Source organism: Lissotriton vulgaris, chromosome 12 (assembly GCF_964263255.1).
Source record: "Lissotriton vulgaris chromosome 12, aLisVul1.2, whole genome shotgun sequence".
NCBI classification, from domain to species: Eukaryota; Metazoa; Chordata; class Amphibia; order Caudata; family Salamandridae; genus Lissotriton; species Lissotriton vulgaris.
In genome coordinates, this window is record NC_141700.1 from 365429455 (window position 1) to 365452124 (window position 22670).

Below are 22670 nucleotides of genomic sequence, written 5' to 3' on the forward strand. Positions count from 1 at the left end.
CAATTTTTGCACTAAATGCTTTGCATTAGACACTTTATAGCGCAATTCGCACATAATTTATTATTTCAAAACATTGTAGAAAAGTTGTAGCAGGAGATTAGTACGGATCATATGCACAGTATCTGAAGCATTGTACAGCACACTCTGTTTGGTAGATGGAAATTTCTGTATTTAACGCTGCTTCTTGTATGTGTTCTATTTAGACTTGTTAACTTAATGATTTTATTATGTAAAAGAGATACAAGTGTTGTTTTTATTGTTTGCTTATATGCTTGTGTTTGACAAACCGCATTAACCCTTTAATTGCTGCCGTCGGCCATTGGCCGACTGTAACACTACCTCCCCAGTACTGCCGTCGGCCAATGGCCGACGCGGCCCCGCCCGCGCACGGAAACGGGTTAAAATGAAACGAACCGACTATTTCTTTGACACAAAATTATTTTGAATTTGATGGACACTTTTATTTACAGACTAAAGGTACATCTATGGGGGCTTCTTATGCCCCCAATTTTGCTATTTTGTTTGTTGATAATTTTGAGCAGAATTTCATTTATGACCGTACAAAAAAATCCTTATTTTCCTAGTGTACGTCATTGGCTTCGGTATATCAGCGATATTTTTTTTATTTGGACTGGGACTTCTTTGGAATTGACAGAGTTTTTAAACTGGTTAAATTCTTGTTCATCTGATTTGAAATTTACTTCCCAGTCATGAAAGACAAGCATTGATTTTTTAGATCTGACAATTTTTCCTTACGAAGGCGGATTAATAACGAAACTTTTCACAAAACCTACCGCTCGGAATACATTGCTCGAATATTCTAACCATCATCCATGAGGTTTGAGAGATGGTTTGCCCTTTGGACAGTTTCTACGTATATGTAGAAATTGTTACTTTAAGGAAGATTATTTTCAAGAGGCTGGGAAACTAGCTGAGAAATTACGACAAAGTGGTTATCCACAAAAACTAGTTAAGAGATCCTTGAAAAGGACATGGTATAACCATCGCGAATACTTGTTGACTCCCAAAACAAAAAAAACAGACTACCAGGATCCCATGTGTCACTACTTTTGGGACCCAAAGTAATCGGATTTCAGCTATCATTAGGAAACATTGGCCATTGGTTTTGTCCCCTGGAATTACCAATGAACAACCCCTATTTTCATATAAGAGAGGAAAAAACCTACGCGATCATCTGGTTCGAGCAGCACTGCCGCGTATGGAAGCACCTAATTTAACAACTATGTGGGGTCTGAATAAAATTGTGGGACACTATAGATGTGGCGGCTGCCTCATGTGTGACTTCAGTTTGAATACTAAACAGTTTGTCCATGCTAATATTTGTCACGATTTGAGGGAATATTCCAATTGCAATATGCAAAATGTTATATACGCAATTCGATGCCCCTGTGGCTTCATTTATATTGGGCAGACGACCCAGAAAATCAAGATATGTCTGGGCCAACACAAAAGCCGCATTCGGGCAAAACAGAGAATGCACCTCTAGTGGCTCATTTTTGGGAAATTAACCATGCACCTTGTGATTTTCGATGGCAAGTCATTGAGGTGATACAGACACCTTTGCGAGGCGGTAGCATTGCTCACATTTTGAATAAATGTGAATGCCGTTGGATCCTTCGTTGCGACAGTAAAAACAAGGTGTTGAACACTATGGAGGAGTGTCATTCTTTAACTTTTAGTTAGGATCACTGCTATTACTTCATACCCACTTTAGATCAATAGGGGTTTATTCACTTTGTGAATTGACATGATGAAGAGAAGTACTTATATTTGTTAAGCAGTTTTGAAAATATGAATTGGTTTTATTAGTACTTATACTATGTGCCATCATGTATTCTAGGATTATTGTTTTGGCTTGGCTACTCAGTACGGTGCCTTGTTCCGCAATCAAGTTGGTGCCCGACAGGGACACCATTCTACATTATGTATCTTGATGAGGATATTTTAATTACATATCAGTTTTACATATTATGCATTTTCTGTAAAAATGCTATTTATTTTGTGCTATTACAGATAAGAACATTGGTGTATTAAGAAAATTGATTTATTTACTGCTTGAAGTTAATGCCAACAAATACATGATTTTGTGCATGTTTAATTTGTGCAGTTGGTATTTTGTGAATATGTAGATAAATATATTTGCAGCTGGAGTTTTGAAATTATTTAACTATTGAAATGAAGGTTTATGATAAGAGATGAATATATCATATTACTATGTATATTGAGCAGCAATTTAGCATTGCCAGATCTGTTATGTACTGTTTCAATGTGTCTAAATTATGTTGTTCTAAAAAATACTTGGTGAAATTAATTTTAAACCGATGTGCTATTGCTTAATGTAAGAATATGTAATTAGTAATGTTCTCCCCCTTTTTTATTTTGTTTATATTTCTTGACACACGTTGGGTTTCTATTTCTTTATTTCTCCATTTAATTTAATTTTTGGATTATTCTCAGCCAAAGACGCTTCGTTTATTGACTAACAATACGGACAATAGATTTTAGGCAGCCTTAATCGGAGCATATATAGACCTTTCTAAGATGGCGCAGGTTTAGAAGGCCGATATGAGCGAGTCCTTTTTCGCTTTAAAACTATTTATCGGCGTCCCGGAAATGCAGGCGCATTAAGGGACGCCGCGCAAAGGGAACCACTGTTTATATCATCGTGCAGTGCGACAAGACTAATTCTGGTAAGTTTACGCGTAGAGTTTATTGTAATCAGGGCATTACTTTAGTATATCTTGGGACAATGGGTGCACAAATAATATACCGGTCTCCAGTATCGGTGCACTTTGGCTAATTTTGTGTACAGCGTGGATGCATCCATGCTTAAGGTGGGGCACTAAATGTTTAAGTAAACATACCCTTCCCCGAGTGGAATTGAATTAATGTGCTGTTTTTTCATTAATTGGGGCTTTACTCATTCATAATGAAAGTATGATTAAATATATCGCCCCCAAGTAGTAGCAAGTAGGTTTTTAAAGGGACTATATATATATTTGTTTGCCCTTTCTAGACCGCGCACATGAAGCAAGTATAAGGGATGAAAGGTTTTCCTACCCCGCGGCTGTTTTCACTGGTTTACCTCTAAGTAGCTACGGAGATACCAATCTATTGAAGCTGTACATTAACTGTTTCCAGCCAATCGTTCTTTGCCAAATCTGTAAGTAATGTGGTTCCCGACTGCAATTTTCTTTTTCTCTTTTTTGACAACGTATTATACTTGAGTAGGAGATTTACTTATCCCCCCCCCCTTTTTTTCAGATTCTCTTATCGATTGATTGTTGGTACGCTAGCCGTTCCATCTTTTATTTGGAAGTAAGGGCAGCCTATATCTTTAGCACTTACATGCACTTTTAGTTTTGGAGAGTAATTGGCTGATTTTTTCTGATTTCTTCTATTGTTATTTTGGTGGCACATTCACTGGTCTTTCTTGGTTATGATTTAAATACCTATTAATTTTTGTCATCACAATTGGGTGTGGTGAGGCAGTTTCTTTCTCCTTTTTTCTTTTCTCTTTGTAGTTTTGAGATAAGCACACTTTTTTTATATATACGATTTATCTTTGGCCCATTTTTAGGAACAATGAGATAATTATAGATGTTAATTTTTGTACTTTATAGATTGTTTGATTGGGATGCTCAGTACATTTTATGTACTGAAGATGACCGTGGATTTATAACAACGGTCGAAACGCCTTCGACGCAACTGTGGCCGTAATTTATGGAGGACACATTGTTTTGTTTGATGTGGTTCCAGTGTTGCTCTGGAACTCCTTCCTTCATGTAACCTCTGTTTGTATGCCACTTGTCTGGTCGTGTACGTCTATTAATTGTTATATGTACCAGCTTGTATGTCTGAGTCTCGTGAAATATTTTATACAGAATAAATTTTGTATGTTTTTCTAAGAAATGGTTTTTATGTGGGCCAAATTCTTTCTTTTTGGTGTGCACTTAATCACTTATCGTTAAAATGTTTGTAAAAACATTTTGGTACATTCTGAACCGCTGTTAGGATAAAATACTTATTGCCCCTGGTTCAGGTGGTTAGGGCTGCCCCTGTGGTGGTTTATCATCGACCTTAGGAGATGAGCATAGTTTGTAATGAACCTAAAAGCCAGGAAAGCTACCACTCTACATGTTTTTAGTAAAGGGGATAACCAACCTGAATAAAAGTATTATTTGGATTATTCTACTTGTTTTAATCACACACTTCACTATATCTACACTTCACGAGCCACACACCCCCACTTCATCATACGGCAAAGAACAAAAGATCTCCGACAAAGAGCCTTTTATGGGAGCCCGTTGGGTATTGCAGCACCGACCCAACGAGAAGCAGGTCCAAATGATGAAGCATGACACCTAGCTTGCTGGGTGTGTGAGGACCCTAGTTCCGACAGAGCGGTATTTCTCTTGATCCTTCCACTTTAACAGTGCCCGACATTCCTTCCATTTTCCATGGTAGTGGAGGGTCGGCCACCTGTTCAGTCCCTAGGCATCCCCTTGTTGAGGAACAGCAAACCTTTTTTTCATAGATTCTTACAGGGCATCTTTGCTGGACCTCAGTATAAAAAAAATCTCAGTCCCCCCCCTTTGTTGAACATCATTCTCCTGGTGCTCACCCGGGCCAGGGATTCCACCTACAGCAATCTAGTCCAGGTCACAAACCCATATCCTAGGTCAAACTTTTCTATTACGCAGTAAAGGTAAGGCCATTCCAGGCTATCAAAAGCCTTTTCGATATCTACCCCAAAAATAGCAGCTTCCTCTTTATCGTAGGTGGTCACTTCTAGTACTCTTAGTAACCTACTGATGTTAGCTGTGCTACAGCCCAGTATAAACCCGCCTGGTCTCAGTGTATAAGGGTACTCATATATTGGAGAAGTCACATGCCAAGGATTTTGCTTAGTGCCTTATAGTCGAGGTTGCGCATAGATAAAGGCCTGCAAGCTGCTTTGTCATCGGGGAACTTGCCTGGTTTCAAGAGCTGCACCACCAGGGCCTCTTGTGTCGTTTCGGGGAGTCTACCCACACCTGGTGCCCCACTGTAGAGGTTCACCAATTTGGGGCCCAATTCTTCGATATATGTTGAGTAGAACTCGACTGGTAGGCCGTCTGTGCCAGGGGTCTTATTTCTGGCCATTGCTTCAACTGCAGACCTGACTTCTGTGAGCTCAATGTCCCCTCCCAGTGTTTCTGCTTCTTCTGCCATTACCGTTGGGAGTCTAATCGGGTTTAAGAATTTGTCAATGTCATCCCCTGCGCAGACTGTCTTGCTCTGATATAAATCAGTGTAATAATCCTGAAATGTGTGTTTTATGCCCAGTTGGGTGCGGATAATAGGTGTGCCTTCCTCTCCAAGATCTAAAATTGTTGACCCTCTTTTTCTTGGATTAGCTAGCTATGCCAGGAGTGTCCTGGTACGATCCGCCTCTTCGTGTGCTCTTATGTAATGTTTATAGTCAAATCACCGTAAACTTTCAACCTGCTCCGCTACCCTCTCTTTAGCTTCAAGTAGATAATCATGTACTTCCCCATGTTCCGGCCTAAGTTGCTCTATTCCCCTCAGTCATTGTTCCACGTCTAGCGTCTCTGGTTTTAGCCTCCTGGTAGGGATACAGGGCCTTACCCAATTCAATCCTAGAAGTAGAGGGTTGTGAACAGAAAGGGTCCTGGCTAGGGATTCGCTGGTTACAACTAGTTCATGTATTTCTGGAGTACAGAGCATCATGTCTAGTCGTAGATGTAAGTCGTTTAAGTGAGAGAAAAATGTGTAGTCTCTCTTGCCTTGTAGATGTACCTTCTAGGAATCTACCATTCCCCACTGGTCCTGTCATTCTTTCAGGACCTTTGCCTATATAATTATTGGAGTGTCTCTTAGTGGTTGGTGGGAACAGTCTAGTACTATATCTGCAATACAGTGATAATACCCACCCATTATTACAGGTCCAATTAGGTGTGGAGCCATTGTCCTGTATAGGGCTGAAAAGTATGAGACATGGTCTGCATTGGGGCCATATATACCCCGTATGGTGAGATAAGGTCCATCTGGTTTGCCATGCACCACATATCTTTCCTCCAGATCTACTAGTTGTCCAGTGCATTTAAAGGGTACCCCAGCCTTATTCCACGCCAGTATTCTTCTGGGAAACACCACCTACGCTGGAGAGCTGCCCCCACCCTAGCCTGGAGATGCGTCTCCTGTAACTGGGCATTCTGTATTCCCCTTCTGGCTAAAAATCTCATATACTTTGTGTCGTTTGGTCATGGAGTTCATCCCCCTGACATTCCAGGTGAGTTCTTTATATTATAATGGGGTGACATAAGTAGCTTTAGAGGCGTCTTCCCTACCCACTAGGGGCTACTGGTGTCTATTCTCTCCTTCCTTGACAGTGTCATAGCCCACTCGGCCCATCATGCACGTCCCCTTCTTGGTAAACCCCAACCCCCAACAAAAATACAAACTCCCACAATCCAGGACAGGCATAAGAACAAACCCCATCCAAACCAGACATCAACGAGTGTACATTCGTAGGACCACCTGCATATCAACAATCAGGGTGAGCTGGTATTACAGTCTTAGAGCACAACTCCTCATCCGGGGTCTTCTCCCATCACAATGAACACAAACCTCAGGTTACAGCTCCAATAAGTGCAGTGGAGGCATTAACCCTTCAGAGGCATTGGGTTCCCACTGTGGGTTGGCGTTCCAGCTCAGCTTGTTACGGTTGTCTCTAGATAATCTGATCTGCCGTTCTCGGGTAATCTTAGGCAGTTCAATGTCGGTGTCCTATGCAGAGCTAGCGTCCTTGGGTCTTCTTGTAGTTCCTGTATTCTTGTTCACTGACCGAAGAACGCAGGATCCTATCTGTGTTACTGAGTTCCGTGAGTGCCTGATAACCTTCCCTGGTTCACGCTGGGTTTCTGCTAATGTGGGGGCTCGTTTATTTGAGGAGCTCGGTTTGAGTCTGCGGGACCCAGGTCGACTGGATTCACTTCCCGGTCTAGCATCCAGTTCAGATTCGATCCAGTTCCAGGAATCTTGCGGGGTCAGGAAAAATGGTGTTCCAGTGGGTGTGAGCACCCGTAGCCGTGCCGGGAATGTCATTGCGTAGGGGATATTCATCTGCCTGAGACGGCTCTTCACTGCTAAGAAGGTTGCATGCTGCTTCTGTACTTCCCTGGTGAAAGCCAAGAAAATCATCACTTTCCTATTATTTATTTGGAGGTCTCGTCGTGCCGGGGCTTGAGCCAGAATATGGCCCCTGTCGCTGTAGTGAAAAAGTTAGCTTTTATGGGGCATGAAGGCGCCCCTGGTCTGGGGGGGGGGGGCAGGGGGGCAAGAACCCTATGTGCCCTCTCCAGGGCGTAAAATTGGGAGAGGCCCTCTGGTGCAACTTCCTAGAGGAGCCATTACTCCATATATGACAACATGTTTGATCCTTCCTCCAATTCAGGGACGCCTAAGATTCTGATGATGTTCCTACACAACCTTATTCACTGTCCTCCGCCCGCATTTCTAGGACCTTGACCTTACTCTCAATAAGGGATACTGCTGTCTGCAACAAGGTCAGTTCCAGCAGTATGTCCGTCAGAGTTCGTTCATTTGAGGTGACTTTCAGCCAGCTGTTGGTGGTCACCTTTCAGCAGATTTAGCTCTGTCTCTATGTTGTCTATCTTAGACTCGAGTGCTTCTCTGGATACTTTTATTGCTTGCATTATGTCACAAAGTGTCAGATCATTCCTGGGTTCTTCTTGTTTCTGGCTGTACAGGGGCCCTGTACTAAGGCCTTCTGGCCCCCCTTTCTTGACAGTTTTCCCCATAGCATTTGGATTGCGTCCCCTACAATTGTCTCTAGCACTGCCACTTGTCAGAGGGTGGGCACCAGAGTTGGAGCACCTTGCTCACCTACCTCCAGCTTCTCCTGTTCTCTTTTGTGCGTGGTGGGGACCTATCCGCCCGAGGGATGACCATACTCAACTGGGGTATGTGCTGTGTTTTACAGGTCTGTTTGGAGCACCCCCCAATCGACCCAAGCTCTGTCCACTAATAGTTCAGGCAGTAATCAAGTAACTGACTGAGGGTGTGCGCCTCCGAAAACATCAGACTGCATCCCCTGACATACCTTGTTGCTTCTTGTCTGCAGTCCGGTGGCAATACAAAAGGCTGTGTAAGGTTGCTCTTACAAAACGCCCTAAGTTGCGGGGCGAGGCCACCGTTGCAGCTGTGTCCCCAATACTCTTTTCTCTTTTGACTGTTCTTTTTACTTTTTTAGGTCTCGCGTGGCGTACTGCGCACATGCGCAGTCGGGCTCGCGAGATTTTATGTTTTTAGGAGAACTTCACTAGCGAGGGTTAAGCCCCGCTCCTCTTCTCCATTGGCTGGCCTCCTAAACGGTGGCCAGCCATTGGAGAAGAGGTCCTAGTGACATTCTTCTTTCTCTGTAAGCCCCGTCCTTTTCAGATTGGGTTCCTTGACTTACTGCTGAAGTAAAAGGTTTCTTAACTTCTTTATGGGTCCAGATGGCCCCATAAAGAAGATAAGAAACCTTTTACCCCAGCAAGAAGTCGGGGCGCCCAGTCTGAAAGGGACGGGGCTCAAAGACAAAAGGCTGTGTCATGGCGAGCGCTTTTCTCTGACGCCGGAACGTTTTTCTCAGCTCGCTATTTCCGCCCGGAAGAGCTTGTCCCTTCCGCATAACTGCTCAGGATGCTCTATGTCCCAATATGGACGCTGCTTTTTGCTTTAACTCTCTATTGCCTTTGGTTCAAAGTCGTTTACTGGCGAACTAAGGGGTTGAGAGCTGGGGGCCTTTGCCCCGCTTTAACTGAGAGGTCCTCTGAAATAAATGGCAATACGGAGAAACCTTGCTGCGCTCGGTCAAGAGAGCCTTCACCTGAGAGTCACTGTGACCGCTCCCGTAGGGACCTCTCCGGTCCCTGTCCTACCGTAGATAGGCCGTGCGTCCCCTCCTCAATCACCAAGCGTTCCTATCAGCCTGCTACTAAGAGTAGTTCCCGTTTCCTTGCCTCAGGGAGATTTAGCTGCACCCCGGCCGTTACTGAGAGGCCCCTTTACATTTCTTGTGGTACTCCTTGTCCTACCAATAATAAGTCCATACTTTGTTGCTCAGCCACTGAGCGGTCCAGACAAGAATGCATCTGTACTGAGAAGACACTCAGCCCCTGCTACCTCCCTGTGACACTCGCTGAGCCCTCGCTTGAGAGGCGTTGTGACGGCTATCCTTCCGCAGAGAGGCCCCTTGACATTAAAAGGCCCGGTTGCCGTTGTCCCGTCACTGAAGAGTACCGTGCCCTTGGCACTGAAGGACTTTTTGAACCATCTTTACTCAAACCCGCATACATAGTCTGCCCTGAAAATGCAGGCGTTCCGGTCACAGATAAGAACTGTTCTAAGACACTGCCTGGAGTCAATGCCAAAGTGCTTGGCATCTCCTTTACAACAGGACCCGCTGCCACCCTCTCTAAGGAGGTGTGCCTCCCCTGTCCAGGGATTCCGAAGCAACTCGGTGTCCCCATGTCGGAGAGGCCCCACTTCCCGGCCCGGAATGCCTTAAGGAGGACCAGTTTCTTCTCCCAGAAGAGCCGTAAGAGCCACAATTTCCCCTGTCAGGAAGACACGATGTACCTTTCATCTGGAAGCCAGAGGTTCTACCGGCAAATGTCCCCTACGACGAAAACGCAGAGAGTCATGGTGTCTCCAGCCCGGAGAGGTCTGAGAGGTCCAGTATCTCCTGCCAGGATACCCCGGAGGGGATCCGGTGTCACCCACCAGGAGAGCCTTGAAAAAGCCCTGTGTCCCCTTCGAGGTGGGGCTTGAGACTTTGGGCATCCCCTACTCGAAGTATAATCGGAATCAATCCCCTTCCGGGAAAACAAAGAGGGGCCATGTATCTCCATAGAGAATCCAGGGAAAACAGGGCTATCCCCTAGTAAGTGCCACGGGAGGCCCGGTGCCCCCTTCCAGAAACATCCAGAAAACTCTCCAGCCCTCAACTCGGAGTACTTTGATAAGCCTCCTAATGCCCCTTGTTCGGAGACGCCCAGTGGCGTCTCTCGGGACACAGTCGGGGTCCCTTACCCAGAAGGATGCAGAAAATCCAGGAGTCACGGAGTGCATGAAAAGCAGAGAGACCCATGCAGAGTCAGCTGTGGTTTCCACACCTATGCCATCTACCAGAGGAGCCCAGAGAAGCTGTGTACCCCTGGACCAGAGACGTCCTACGCCCAAAATGCTGAAAGGCCCAGAGGGCATGTCCCATGCCAAATGAGTCCAAGTGTTCCCTTTCCTGGAGGGCCTAGGCATGTATTGCTCCTGCTAGCTCACCCTGATGATAAATGCATGTTCTTTGCACTAGTGAAGTTACGTTACTTGCCTGAGCCGCCTAACATCAGACAGGAGCGTACACACTGGTGCTCGAGGCACACTCTACAGGGAGTCGCGGATTCACGTGTTTTGATTCACTCCCAGAGCAGTGCCTGGTGTCACTGCGGAACGAACATCACGGGGTTCTCTCATCTAGACATCTCAAAATGGAAGCCAGGCAGGAACTAAGGGAGGCGGAAGTAATGCTGCTTGGCTTAATGGCTTTCAGATGTGGGAGAGATGGCACTGAGCGCTGCAGTGAACAGTGCACTACATCATGGGTGGAACTGCTGAGGCGTTCAAACATCTTACATGCCTTCTTGTTAACTCGTCTGCCGAACCGACAGTCCGGTGTGCGGCCGCCCCCGCCCGTGAGTTGAAGGAACGGCTACTGCGGACGTGAACGGTAAGTGGGTGACCACCACCACCCGAGCCCCGGTCAGCCCCCCACCAGAGTAACCAAATGTGATGTTGGGGGGGTGTGCTGTGTTTATTGGGCAGGCTGCGGGGGAGGGGTGCCACCACTTTCCAGACACTGTACCCGGGATGGCCCAGGCCATGCTGGCGCTCAGAACCAAAACTTTCATCTGTTCATGTCCTTGAAGCTCCCGCTCCACACACTCACAACGCATTTGCATCTGCGCCTCTCCTCTGTTGAGGCGGAACTCCTTGTCATGTCGCTAAAATTATCATTCTGACACCAGTCATCTTAATTATGCGGCTATTCCTCTGTCGCCGCCAACCCTCCTCCTGACCGCAGCAGCTCCAAAGCAAAAAGTGTTTTTAAGACACACACATTATTTGATCGGTTTCCTTTTAGGGGCTATCTTTCCCATCGGCAGAGGTCTCAGAGAGCGTTAAGGAAACTAAAACTCACACTCAGGGGACCTAAAGTAAAGAGGTCTCTTTGTGACACACTCTGCAGGCACTCGAACATCCGATTCCTTGCGAAGGCTGGCTCGGGGCATTTCAAGCCCGAGCCGCCTCACATCAGACAGGAGCGTGGCTCTCTGTGTGTGTGTGTGGCTCTGTGTGTGGCTCTTTGTGTGTGTGTGTGTGTGTGTATCTGTGTGTGTGTGTGTATCTGTGTGTGTGTGTGGCTCTGTGTGTGTGGCTCTGTGTGTGGGTGGCTCTGTGTGTGTGTGTGGCTGTGTGTGTGTGTGTGGCTCTGTGTGTGTGTGTGTGTGTGGCTCTGTGTGTATGCGGCTCTGTGTGTGTGTGTGGCTCTGTGTGTGTGTGGCTCTGTGTGTGTGTGTTTGGCTCTGTGTGTGTGGGTATGGCTCTGTGTGTGTGTGTGGCTCTGTGTGTGTGGCTGTGTGTGTGTCTCTGTGTGTGTGGCTGCGTGTGTGTCTCTGTGTGGCTATGTGTGTGTGTATGTGTGGCTCTGTGTGTATGTGTGTGTGTGTGTGCGTGGGTCTGTGTGTGTGTGTGTGTCGGTGCAAATGCAATAGGTCTCGCATTTACGAGAGATTAAGCTATTGGCATTGTAAATGACAATGCCATTTATTTATCTGTTTTCAAAACCAACACATAAATAAAAATGTTGTCATTTACAATGCCAATAGCTCTAACTTTTGCAAAGGCGAGCCGTTGCATTCTAAATGCTCGCTTTTTTACTGGCCCACGGGGGCCTGCTGCTCGGGGCATCCTCGATCTGGCACTGGCAATCTCGCCTCAAATCCAGCTATTCTGCCGTTATATATCTCGGGTCGGATTGCAAGCGTTTCACTACCAGCCTCGGGTGACCTCGTGCTCTTCGCCTCGCCTGTAGCCTCTACTCTGGCCTTCCCTGGGACGCTGCCTCGAGCGTTCATGGCTCTCCGTGTGGAAATAGCAAATAATCTCTGTTAGCATAAGCTGAAACCATCTTGTTTGTGGTATCCATTTTGTCAGCTATGTAATTCTCCCATCATCTGCTGCTCGTCTTTTTCCCTGCCTGTGCGGTCTATTTTTGTTGACTTCCTTACTCAGCTAAAAGCAATATGCATGCTAAAGAGTTTGTAGCTGCCAGAACACCTGGTCTCAGACTCAAATGTCAATCTCATAGTGCTGCCATAAGCACTCCTGCTCCCCTCCCACGTTGCTGACCAAGTGAATTCCCATCTGCCCATATTTGTCGGTAACTATTCCTGTGTATGCTTGTACCTTCTATTTGTAACTACATGCTTACCAGTGCAGAAAACTCTGTATATAAACACCATGGTCTGTGTATTCAAGCCACTACCTCCTGGAACACTTGAGGGTGTTGTATGGACGTGGTCTCACTCATGAGTGAATAAACTTGTTATTTTTTCAATTCCAGCTTCGGTGTCAATCTCTATTTTGTTAGTCTAAGGACCCGTGGACAGAGAAGGGTGACCCCTGCACCGGTGTGCCTCTTAAAAAAGCACATTTCCACAGTTTGGCGCCCGACGTGGGTCCTCATCGGAGAAGCGGCCGCCCAAAGGAGTGGTCTTGACAGAAGATTGGAATTCTACTGAGGAGACGTCCTGCATGAGACCCTTGTCTTTGCAGCCGAAGTGATTTTTTCGGTTTTCTTGATCGGACCCTCCAGTTGGTGGCTGGTCCCGACTGAGGTTTCCTTTGGCGCAAGTAGGGTAATACTTTTAGCCTTAGCCCACACCAATAGAAAACGTCTCCAAGCAAGTGGAGGAGGAGGTTCATGAGACTTCCATCTCCTTGTGTTTAAGGGCGGTGAGGTTGTGGCTGTGTCAGAGAACTGAAGTACCGCCATCCATCTGGCCACCCACTGAAGCTGGAAAACAAGATATTATTGCTCCATATTTGGGACTGCTAGCCCTCCGTGATCAAAGGGCAAATTTAGCTTAGAGAGCTCTACTTGACAATGGGAGCCACTCCAGATAAATTTCGGCATGGTACTTTCAAAGACACGAAAGAAGGGGGATGCAACATATTAACGCAAGTTAGTGAAAAGGTAAAGGAGTCTCGGTAGGACCACCATATTAAGTAGTGCTATCCAACCCATTACCGATAGGGGGAGCATGCGTCAGAAAACCATCTGAGATCTAATAGCTGCCGCTGCTCTTGTAAGGTTGCCCTCCAGCAGGTCAGCTGGTTGATAATAAACCCTAATTCCTAGGAATCTGAATGCATTAAGTTGTCATATTATGGGGACACACCTGAGTGTCAGGGCAGGGTCGGAACATGTTGATGTGAACAGGAATAAACATGATTTTGCCCAGTTTACCTTCAAGCAAGAGAGGGCAGCAAAATCGGTGAGCGTGTGAGCTAGAGTAGAGGGGTCCAACTGCAGGTCTCAAAGATATAGAAGGAGATCATCTGAGAGATATGATGTGGGGGTCATCGCCTAGGTGAATACCCCAGTCCGCGCTCATGCCTGAATAGCGGCTGCAAGCAGCTCTATAGCTAGGGGGAAAAAAACAGAGGGGACAGTGGGCATTCCTGGAGGGAACCGCGGCACACCAGTATTGTGTCCGATATGTATGAACTCGTCTTCATTCCGGATGTCAGTGCAGCATAGAGCAGCCGAACCAGGCAAATAAACCCAGAGTAAGGCTAGAGATCTGTGGAGTAGGTGAAAACATGGAAGAAGCGCTGCAGGTTCAGTGAGGTGTTACGAGATGGGACAAACCCGTTTTGATCAGACTGTACCAATAATGGAACTCGCAGCACCAGACGATCGTGAGCATCTTGGCTAATATTTTATGTCCGTGCTGAGTAAGGCTAAGGGGTGATTAAAGCCCAGGACAGGGAGATACTTATCTGGTTTAGATAGAGAGAATAGGAGTGCCTCACACAGCAACTCAGAAAGTGTGGAAGCCATGACAGCATCAGCATTTATGGCTATGAGTCAAAATTGAGGTGTACGTTTATAGTATTCGGCAGGTAGGCGTCCGGTACCGGGGTCTAACCGAGCATGATTGGCTCTTCCAGCTCACGCTTAAAGGGAGATAAAGTAGGCAAGCGTATTGTTGAGAAGAAATTTTGTTTTGTGATCTGAGTTGGGCCTAACAGTGGAATAATAGAGTGAGGTATAGTGGCATGTCATTTCAGTGTGTATTTCATGTTGTGTGTGTAGAAGATGCCCCTCTTGAGCGTGCCGCGATAGAATGGGATGCCGGGTCTGTTCACAGCGTATCAACCAGGCGAGTAGTTGTCCCGTGCTATCCGATGTTGCATTAATGTGTGCAGTATAGTTTAAACAAAGCAGGCGTTCGAGTAGTGGGGTGTGTTCGCTGCGTGTTTCGTCCAGTTAAAGTGCATATTCTGGCTGTGTAACCTCTGTTTCAAGGTGTAAAAGTCTATGCTCGATTTTAGCGATGGTGGCTTCCAGCTGCCTGCAAATGTTTCATGTGATACCTAAGCTGTAGCCCCTAATGGTAACTTAGGGGTGCCATTCAATCAGCATATTGGTGTCCGAGACTGTGTTAAGGACAAAGTATTCAGCTATGGTGGTGACAAGGAACCCCATATACAGCGGATCCTCCAGTGCTATTGGCTGGAGGTGCAACATGGGTATGGCAGGGACTTCCATTTCCCCTGCAAATGTTAGAAAATGGGGGTTGTGGTCCAAGTGCGCGAGACGCTGACAGTTGACCCTATTATGTGGTTGATCTACACATGCAAGTTAAGTGATGAAGAATAAAAAAGAGTACACTCTTATGGCAGGGTTGTGACTGTGCTATATATCTGTGAGGGCCCAGAGGTGCAGCCAGTCATTCAATACATGGGCGTTAGGCGTGGCAATCGTGCGTGACAAGGGATGGAAGGACAGGTCCAGGGTAGTGTCGAAAATGGAGTTAAAATCCCCACCTAAAAGCAACAGGATGCCACTCCAGTTAGATAGTATGCCAGATAATGTGAGTAGGTATAAAGTCTGGTCCATGTTGGGGGCACATATTGCTCTTAAGAAAATCTGCCTGCTGTCTGGGTGACCCCGTATGAATACGTATCTACAGTCTGTGTCCATTGCCACATCTTCCGCCACAAATGGAGTCCCTGGCCTCACCCACACCAGCACTCCCCTGACATAAGAGGAGTAATCAGTGGCAAATACCCGGCCCCGACCTCGTCGACGAAGGCGATCAGCCTCAGTGAGTGTCAGGTGCGACCCCTATAACAGTGCTATGTGAGTGGATCTGTGCTTAAGGTTTGAGTACACTGCGTAGCGGCAGGAGAGTGTGCATCATGATGGTATTGTAACAGTGTCACGTTTGCTCTTCTCCCACACCCGAACAAGGGGTCCTGTCCCATGTGTAGGCACCAGTGAGTAAGGGTAGACAGGGGGACCTAGCATATGAGAACAACAGGGAATAACTTTGAGAAAATAATAAGAGGGGAAGGAAATCTCAATACATAGAACATTACTAGGGTACAAGTGCAACAGACGACCGCCCAAACTGCTGAACAAGTTGCGGCAACTACCGAATGTGTTGGTTGAGTCCAGTGGGCGTAGGGGTGTCTCAAATCAGAAGCACATCACCAATAGTATATAGATTGTTGTATATCAGCAAGTGGCACTTATTAAGGATGACTTACAACACTTTAGAAACCCAAATCCTGCCGATGTGACAATTAAATGGGACCTATGCCGCAACTTGACCCCCATCACTCGCAGCACAATCATAAATAACATTTACTTGCATGAAATAGTGCAGGAGGACATTAGTTCGCAGTAGGTCAACTGCAGGTGCAATAGTAATTAGTGTCAGAGATTTAAATAATATCATCAGATGTTTGCGGAGTGATAGTTGGCGGAGTTGATGTTTCTGCTCTTGACGGCCAAGTATTAGAGGAGCCGTCATCGCTGAGGGATTTTGTGGAGCCAACATCACGATCAGCGCTGGAGGGACCCTACTGCATTGTCTTCGCTCAGCCAGCACTTGTTCCAGATTCAGTACAGCCTTGGGAGGAAAGGTGGGTGCTCGCCTGTTTGCCCCTGCCACGTTGGCGCATTTTCCTGGTGGACGGTGTTTCTTTTGATTTTAGCAGAGGTGGGGTGTGAGGCAACGAGACCTTTCACGTCCACCCAGTCCTGGGCTTCTTCAGGCGAATTAAAGAAGTGAGTATGTCCATCTAGTGCCAGCCGAAGGCGGGCAGGAAACAACAAGGAGTAGCATATATCTAGCTCACGTAGATGCCTCTTGAAAGGAGTTCCTTTGTTTTTGGACCCAAGGGTGTGGATATTAATAAAATATCTACTTGTCTATGGGGTACATATTTGCAACAAATCAGAGAGCATTATACATAGCCTCATATTGCTAAACATTGAAAACGTGAGTACACATTTTTATACTGGAACCACTGTCAGTAGTGCAGTCAGAGCTTACAAGATTTACTTAGTGTGCCCACCCTAATAAGTTTAAACAGCATTAACATATGGACAAAAATATTACCTTAACTGCAGACAGTGCCATTCCCTGATCCATAATGTGGTACTGCAAACTGGCAGCCAAAGGGTTTGTGCTGCAGGGGGTTGGGCCTACTTGTCCCAAGGACAAAATACACATGAAAACGTGTCGCCCTTCACCCCAAACAACATGTCCAGGGTGACGGGCTATAGGAATTCCATATCCCCGTGGACCGCTGCTGTGTAGTCTGGAAAGGTCATTATGGAGACATTGTTCACCTTGATCTCCTGCAGCCTGCGCGATTGGCGTAGAATGGTGTTGTGATCCCCATAGTTCAACAGGCGAAACAGGAAAGGTCTAGGATTAGCAGTGGGGGGCGGCATTCGTGTCGGAACCTGGTGAGCCCATGTCACTGAGAAGAAGGGTGTGAGAGTAGCATCAGGTAGGACTGTAAGGATTACATATTTGGTGTAACCCACAGAGTCCTGGCCCATCTCCCCCTTCAGTAGCCCCACCACCTGTATATTGTTTCTGTGGGAGCGGCCCTCAGCATCTTCCACCCTGTGCTCCAAGGTGTGAACCTGGTCTACAAGGGACTGTAGCAGAGTAGTGTGGTCACGAGCTAGTGGCTGGCATTCAGTCTGGGTGAGTTTGGCATTTCGCACTTTATCCGTGAGCTTCCAGTGGTCTGCATGTAGGAGATTGAAGTCTGCTGTGACTTTATTGATCCTGCCTTCCAGTGATGTGCACATCAATTCGAGTGTGGCACCAATCTTCTCCACAACCTGCATGACCGTATCCAGTTTGACGCCTAATGACATGTCGGCGAAAGGCAATTCAGCCCCCAAGTGCATCTCGTGCTCCCACTCCATAGACAACTCAGGGTGGGCCGGCACGGGTGAAGCGGCTAAGCGAAGGTGACCCAGGGCCAGATGTTGGGCGTTAGGCATCAGTGGGACCGATGCCAGGCAGGATTATGTGGAGGAACTAGAATGCTCAGCTAGTTTGCAGTGAGTTATTGCAGTCTCGTAGTTCATTTTGCTGTTGAGCCAGTAATGAAAATCCTCTGCACCCTGTTACCGACTCAATGGCAAGGTTAGGGGGGGGCTAGCAGCTCCGGAGTCGATCAGGACAGCAGAGTCACCCTGCTCGGCCAGCCCCAATGGAGTTCCCCACAGGTACCGGCAGGTGTGCCCAGTGCTTAGCGGGGGGACAGTTTAGGGCATGCAAAAATATCTGGTAGTACAGTTTCTTATCTGCATGTAGGCTGTGCCACTGCCGTCCCAGGCCATATGCAAGTCAGTCTTGACCCTGTTCCTTGTGGAAACAGTTGAGCCTGAACTGCCAAGCCAGTTTCTCCCTGGACCGAAAACAAGCATCCTGGGACCGGTTTCAGGGCCTCACCCTTCATCAGCCAGGCTAGCTTGAATCCAGTGGTGTAGTGAGCACGGGAGCAAAAAAACAATGGATTTAGGCCCAGAGCTCTGTACTGTGGTGAATGTATGACATTGTTCTGCATTCTGTCCATCAATTGTTTTTTTATTTTTGCATTTTTCACCCCGAGTGGGACGGGTACGCCCAGACATGGGTCCCGTGCTCTCCATGCCACTAGAGTCAAGCTACCCTGGCTGATGAGGGGTGAAACTCCGAAACCGGTCCTAGGATGCTTGTCTCCAGTCCAGGGAGGACCTGGCCTGGTAGTTCGGGCTGGACTGTTCCCACTGGGCACAGGGTCAAGACTGATTTGCATAAGGCTGGGTTCAAACTGGAATGGCATGGTGAGCAAAAAAAATGGATTTAGGCCCAGATCTCTCTACTGGGGTGAATGTATGACATTATTCTACATTTTGTCCATCAGTTGTTCTTTTTGCATAAGTCTCTAGAAGGGGCCTAGATTTGACAATACTCTGTTATGCTGTATCTGAAATGCTATTCCTCTTCTGGCCACAGGATTAACACCTGTCTCCTTGCTATTCATATCTTTGGTAAGTAAAGTGTAAAAAGGTTGAAACTTAATTATTGAATTGGAATGAAATAGCGCTAGGAAGCTTAACCTCTGACCTGGGCCTTTTCACTTTATCAAAATATGCTGGTTGTGAATTCTGCATTAAAGATCGATCTGGGGCGGGTTCCTCAATATGGTGGCATTTCGTTGAAGAGAGCAGTCTCTGAGCCTCACCATAATAACCACTCAAATCTCAGTTAAGTAGCATGGCAAGACGTAAGCTATGGAAGCAGAAGACATGTTTTATATTTTTTTCCTTCCTCCCCTTCAAATACATGGTGTATCCTTGGGCAATCACTTTCTGAATCTATTCCTCTGCTTTTTTTGCAATAGGTAGTACTGAGAATGATACTAAACATTAGTAGTAACTATAAACGGAAATCAAGACTGGAACAAAACAAGCATTGGATTTTACCAATAGGGGAGACAGCGCCCGATCTTATAGTCCACTCTCTGAATTGCAGTGTCTTGAGAAATTACCAACATTGAAACAAGGAATCCTGCATTGCATTATTCAATCATGGGAAAATAATGGCCTTCAAATGCCATCTGCCATTATGTGAGAAGTTTTATACAAGCACAATGCTCCTAAATGTGACTAAATGATAGCAGATGAGTCTGCAGGACTCACTAGATGTTTTGTCCAAAAAGGGGTTATAGAAAACTAGGATCTGCTTTCATGGTTACCCCCACTTCTTGCTGGTGTTATTATGTTTTTGGACTTGTCTGACTGGGATCCTGCTAATCAGGACCCCAGTCACTGTGCTTCCTCCCTAAATATGACAGTGGTAAGAACTTTGGTACCTTCTCAATTGGCTACTGGTGTACCCATGTAAGTTCCTAGTATATGGCACTAAGGTACCCAGGGCATAGGCACACCAGGGGTTTCCCATGGGCCGCAGCATGTATTATGTCACTCATGAGAGACCACTCAAACTCTGACTACAGGCCTGCCATTGCAGCCTGTGCCAATACCACTTACAACAGATATACGTTTCCTTATATCTGAAGTCAATGCACCTAAAAGCTATAAGTCACCCTATGGCAGGCTCTTCAGTACTGAGGGCAGAGTGCTTGGTTACAAGTGTGAGGGTGCACCCGGGGTCTCCCATGAGCTGCAGCATGTTTCATAACACCCATGCGAAACCACTCAAACTGTGACTACAGGCCTGTCATTGCAGCCTGTGTAAGTTGGTGCCAGCACCACTTACAACAGATATAAGTTTCCTTATATCTGAGGTCAATGCACCTGAAACTATAAGTTACCGTAAGGTAGGCCTTTCAATCCTGGAGGCAGGGTGCTAGGTTATAAGTGTAGGGGTGCCCTGCATGAGCAGGACATCCCTCTACAAACCCCAGAGTCAATTCTCCAGGCTTCTAAAGTGCAGTCAGCCATTTAATACATATAATGAACATCAAGTCAAATTTGAGATGTCCAACTATATATCCGCTGCACCAAAACCGGTCATGTTTGATATCAAACATGTTGGAATCCTATCCCAACACTCCAGTGTGGAGGTAGGATCCCATGTACTGGGGGCTCTCCTAGGGTGCCCCTTCTGCAATCCCAGTAGCAGCCTTTTAAGTTTTAACAGCAAGCTAGTACTGCTCAAGACTACAAACATGTTTCTGTCCTCCCGCTGCTAAGCTGAGCTCCAGCAGGGTAAGGCAGAGCAATAGGTTTCCTGCCACAGGGTAGTGTGACCACCTCCCAGACAGCACTAAGTGTATTGGGCTGGGGCAATTGCCAGCACCGCCAGGCTGCTTTGAAGGCCACATTTGGTGCCCTCCTCGCATACTGCAGATTGAGTAAATACATAAAGGTTTGCATTTATAGAGAGCTTGCTACCCCTGATGGGGTATTGATACGCTTTTTTTGCGAATAGCTCATTACTCCGGAACACATAAAGGACAGGTCAATAGTGGATGATTTATGACTTGTCACGCAGGAAAGTTTCATGATCCTGTCAAAATTATTTATGTACGGCAGAGATGATGTAGGTATTACCTGTCAACCGTGATTTATGACCCGTCTCGTAATTATGATTTAGGATCCTGTCAGATTGACTTGTGGCACTCAGAATGAGTTATGAAACTGTAATAATGTTTTATGTCATTTTCATCTTGAATTAGCTTTGACTACTGTGATTTATGAGCTCAATGATGTAAGGTAGAGTCCCTGTATCTAATAAAACTGCGGCCAAGTATTCCCATAGTCCCATAGAAGAATGTAAACACATGGCTGGTTTAGATTTATTCAGAAGTGTATATGTCGAATGTGTATTAATGGCAATGGGCCAAGTGCGGGGGTTATGGGAGGGGGAAATGGTAAGATGTCTTCTCCCGCACTTTCTGGTTGTTGATGATGATAATCGTGTGTACATCTTTTTTCTGGCTCCTCTCTATCCCTGCCTTTATTTACTTCTTTCTCTGGGCTGTTTTTCGCCTTCCTCTAGTACTTTCTGCATCTGGCAGCAACGACACTGCCCTCACAGATGCTCAGAAAAGGTTGCCAATAAAGTACTCACAAACTGCGCAGAACTGCGCCTCGGAAACCCAAAAGGCATCTTGACGGGCGGCGAGTGACGCTGGACACTTCTAGAGGCACCGCAGCGAACACCGCACTCAGGAGAGCAACGACTTCAGCTGCTCGGCATCTTCCGATTCAAACGGACGCTTCCTTCACAACCGCAGCCCAACAAGGCCGGCCCTGATTGGACCGCAGCTCCGGCTCCTCCCCGGGAACGCCCTGCGGTCCGGGCCTAGCAACTTCAAGTCTGCCCGCCCCCGGACGAGCTTGGTAGCTGGCGCTGGCAGCCAGAGCGGGGGACGGCGCAGGTCTGCCCGGTTTCACTTCTGGATTGTTGCCACTCTCTGCGGGTCCTACGCCGGCCCCCCTTCTCTTCAGCCCTCCAGCAGCGGAGCTGGGACAATGAAGCACCAGAGCGCCCATCTCAGGTGAGGGCAGACACTGGTTTTACAAAACAGACACGTGCTTTTCTGTCTATAAAATAGATTAACGCACGAACACAGCTGTTGGCCAGCAGCACACATTCCAGTATATCCCGTGCACTTAAAGTGAACTACAATCTAAAAAGACGTTGTTTGTCGATCTTGCGGGACTCTAATAGTCCATGCATGTGCCGAGCCGTGACAGTGTTTGGCATAAGCAATGCATTCAACACTAAAAATATTGTAAAGAAAGACTCTTCAAACCGAATCAATCAATCATTTGTAAAGCGCACTACATACCCGCGAGAGTTTCAAGGCGCTGTGTGTGTGGGGGGGAGGGGGGGTTGGGGATGTAGAAGTAGAGCTGTCTGTTGAGGTAGGCTGGGCCGGTCTTGTGTGGAGTGCCTTGTGTGTGTGGGTGAGGAGCTTGAAGGATATCCTCTTTTTGACGGGGAGCCAGTGCAGGTTTCTCAGGTGGGGGTGATGTGGCCGTGGCACGTCACGTCAGGGATCAGTCGTGCCGAGGCGTTTTTGAGGTGCTGTAGTAATTTGATGAGCTTGGTCGGGGCTCCCGCGTGGAGGGCGTTTCCGTAGTTGTCTGCTGCTGACGAGGGCCTAGGAGACTGCCTTTCTTGTATCTTTCGGGATCCATCTGTAGATCTTGCGGAGGGTGTTGAAGCAGGCGGAGGAGACGGCGTTGACCTGCTTGGTCATTGAGAGCGTTGAGTCGAGGATGATTCCCAGGTTGTGTGCGTAGTCGGTGGGTGTCGGGGCTGCCCCCAGTGCCGCCGGCCACCAGTAGTCGTCCCAGGCTGAAGGGTTGGAGCCGAGGATGAGGACCTCCGTCTTGTCCGAGTTCAGCTTCAGACTGCTGATCTTCATCCAGTCGGCGGCAGCTTTCATTACTTTCTTCGAGTTTGGCTTTGGCGGTGATGGGGTCATTGGTGAGGGAGAGGATCAGCTGAGTGTCG

The 22670-nt window shown here is 46.9% G+C and overlaps 2 protein-coding genes and 1 pseudogene across 3 annotated transcripts in view; 2 read left to right on the top strand and 1 right to left on the bottom strand.

Moving 5' to 3' along the window:
- Positions 1 to 21451, bottom strand: part of CEP89 (centrosomal protein 89) — a 1308678-nt gene extending 1287227 nt beyond the window's left edge. For both annotated transcript variants that reach the window (XM_086945134.1, XM_086945133.1), the window contains exon 1: positions 21276 to 21451. In XM_086945134.1, coding sequence (XP_086801260.1) covers positions 21276 to 21314 — 39 coding nt within the window. In that variant the 5' untranslated portion in view covers positions 21315 to 21451. The remainder of the gene's footprint in view (positions 1 to 21275) is intronic.
- On the top strand, positions 8734 to 10599 carry LOC147674066 (uncharacterized; annotated as a pseudogene).
- A 63-nt stretch (positions 21452 to 21514) lies between the features above and the next one.
- Positions 21515 to 22670, top strand: part of FAAP24 (FA core complex associated protein 24) — a 97092-nt gene continuing 95936 nt past the window's right edge. The window contains exon 1 of the mRNA XM_086945135.1: positions 21515 to 21705. The gene's annotated coding sequence lies outside the window, so the exon portion shown is untranslated. The remainder of the gene's footprint in view (positions 21706 to 22670) is intronic.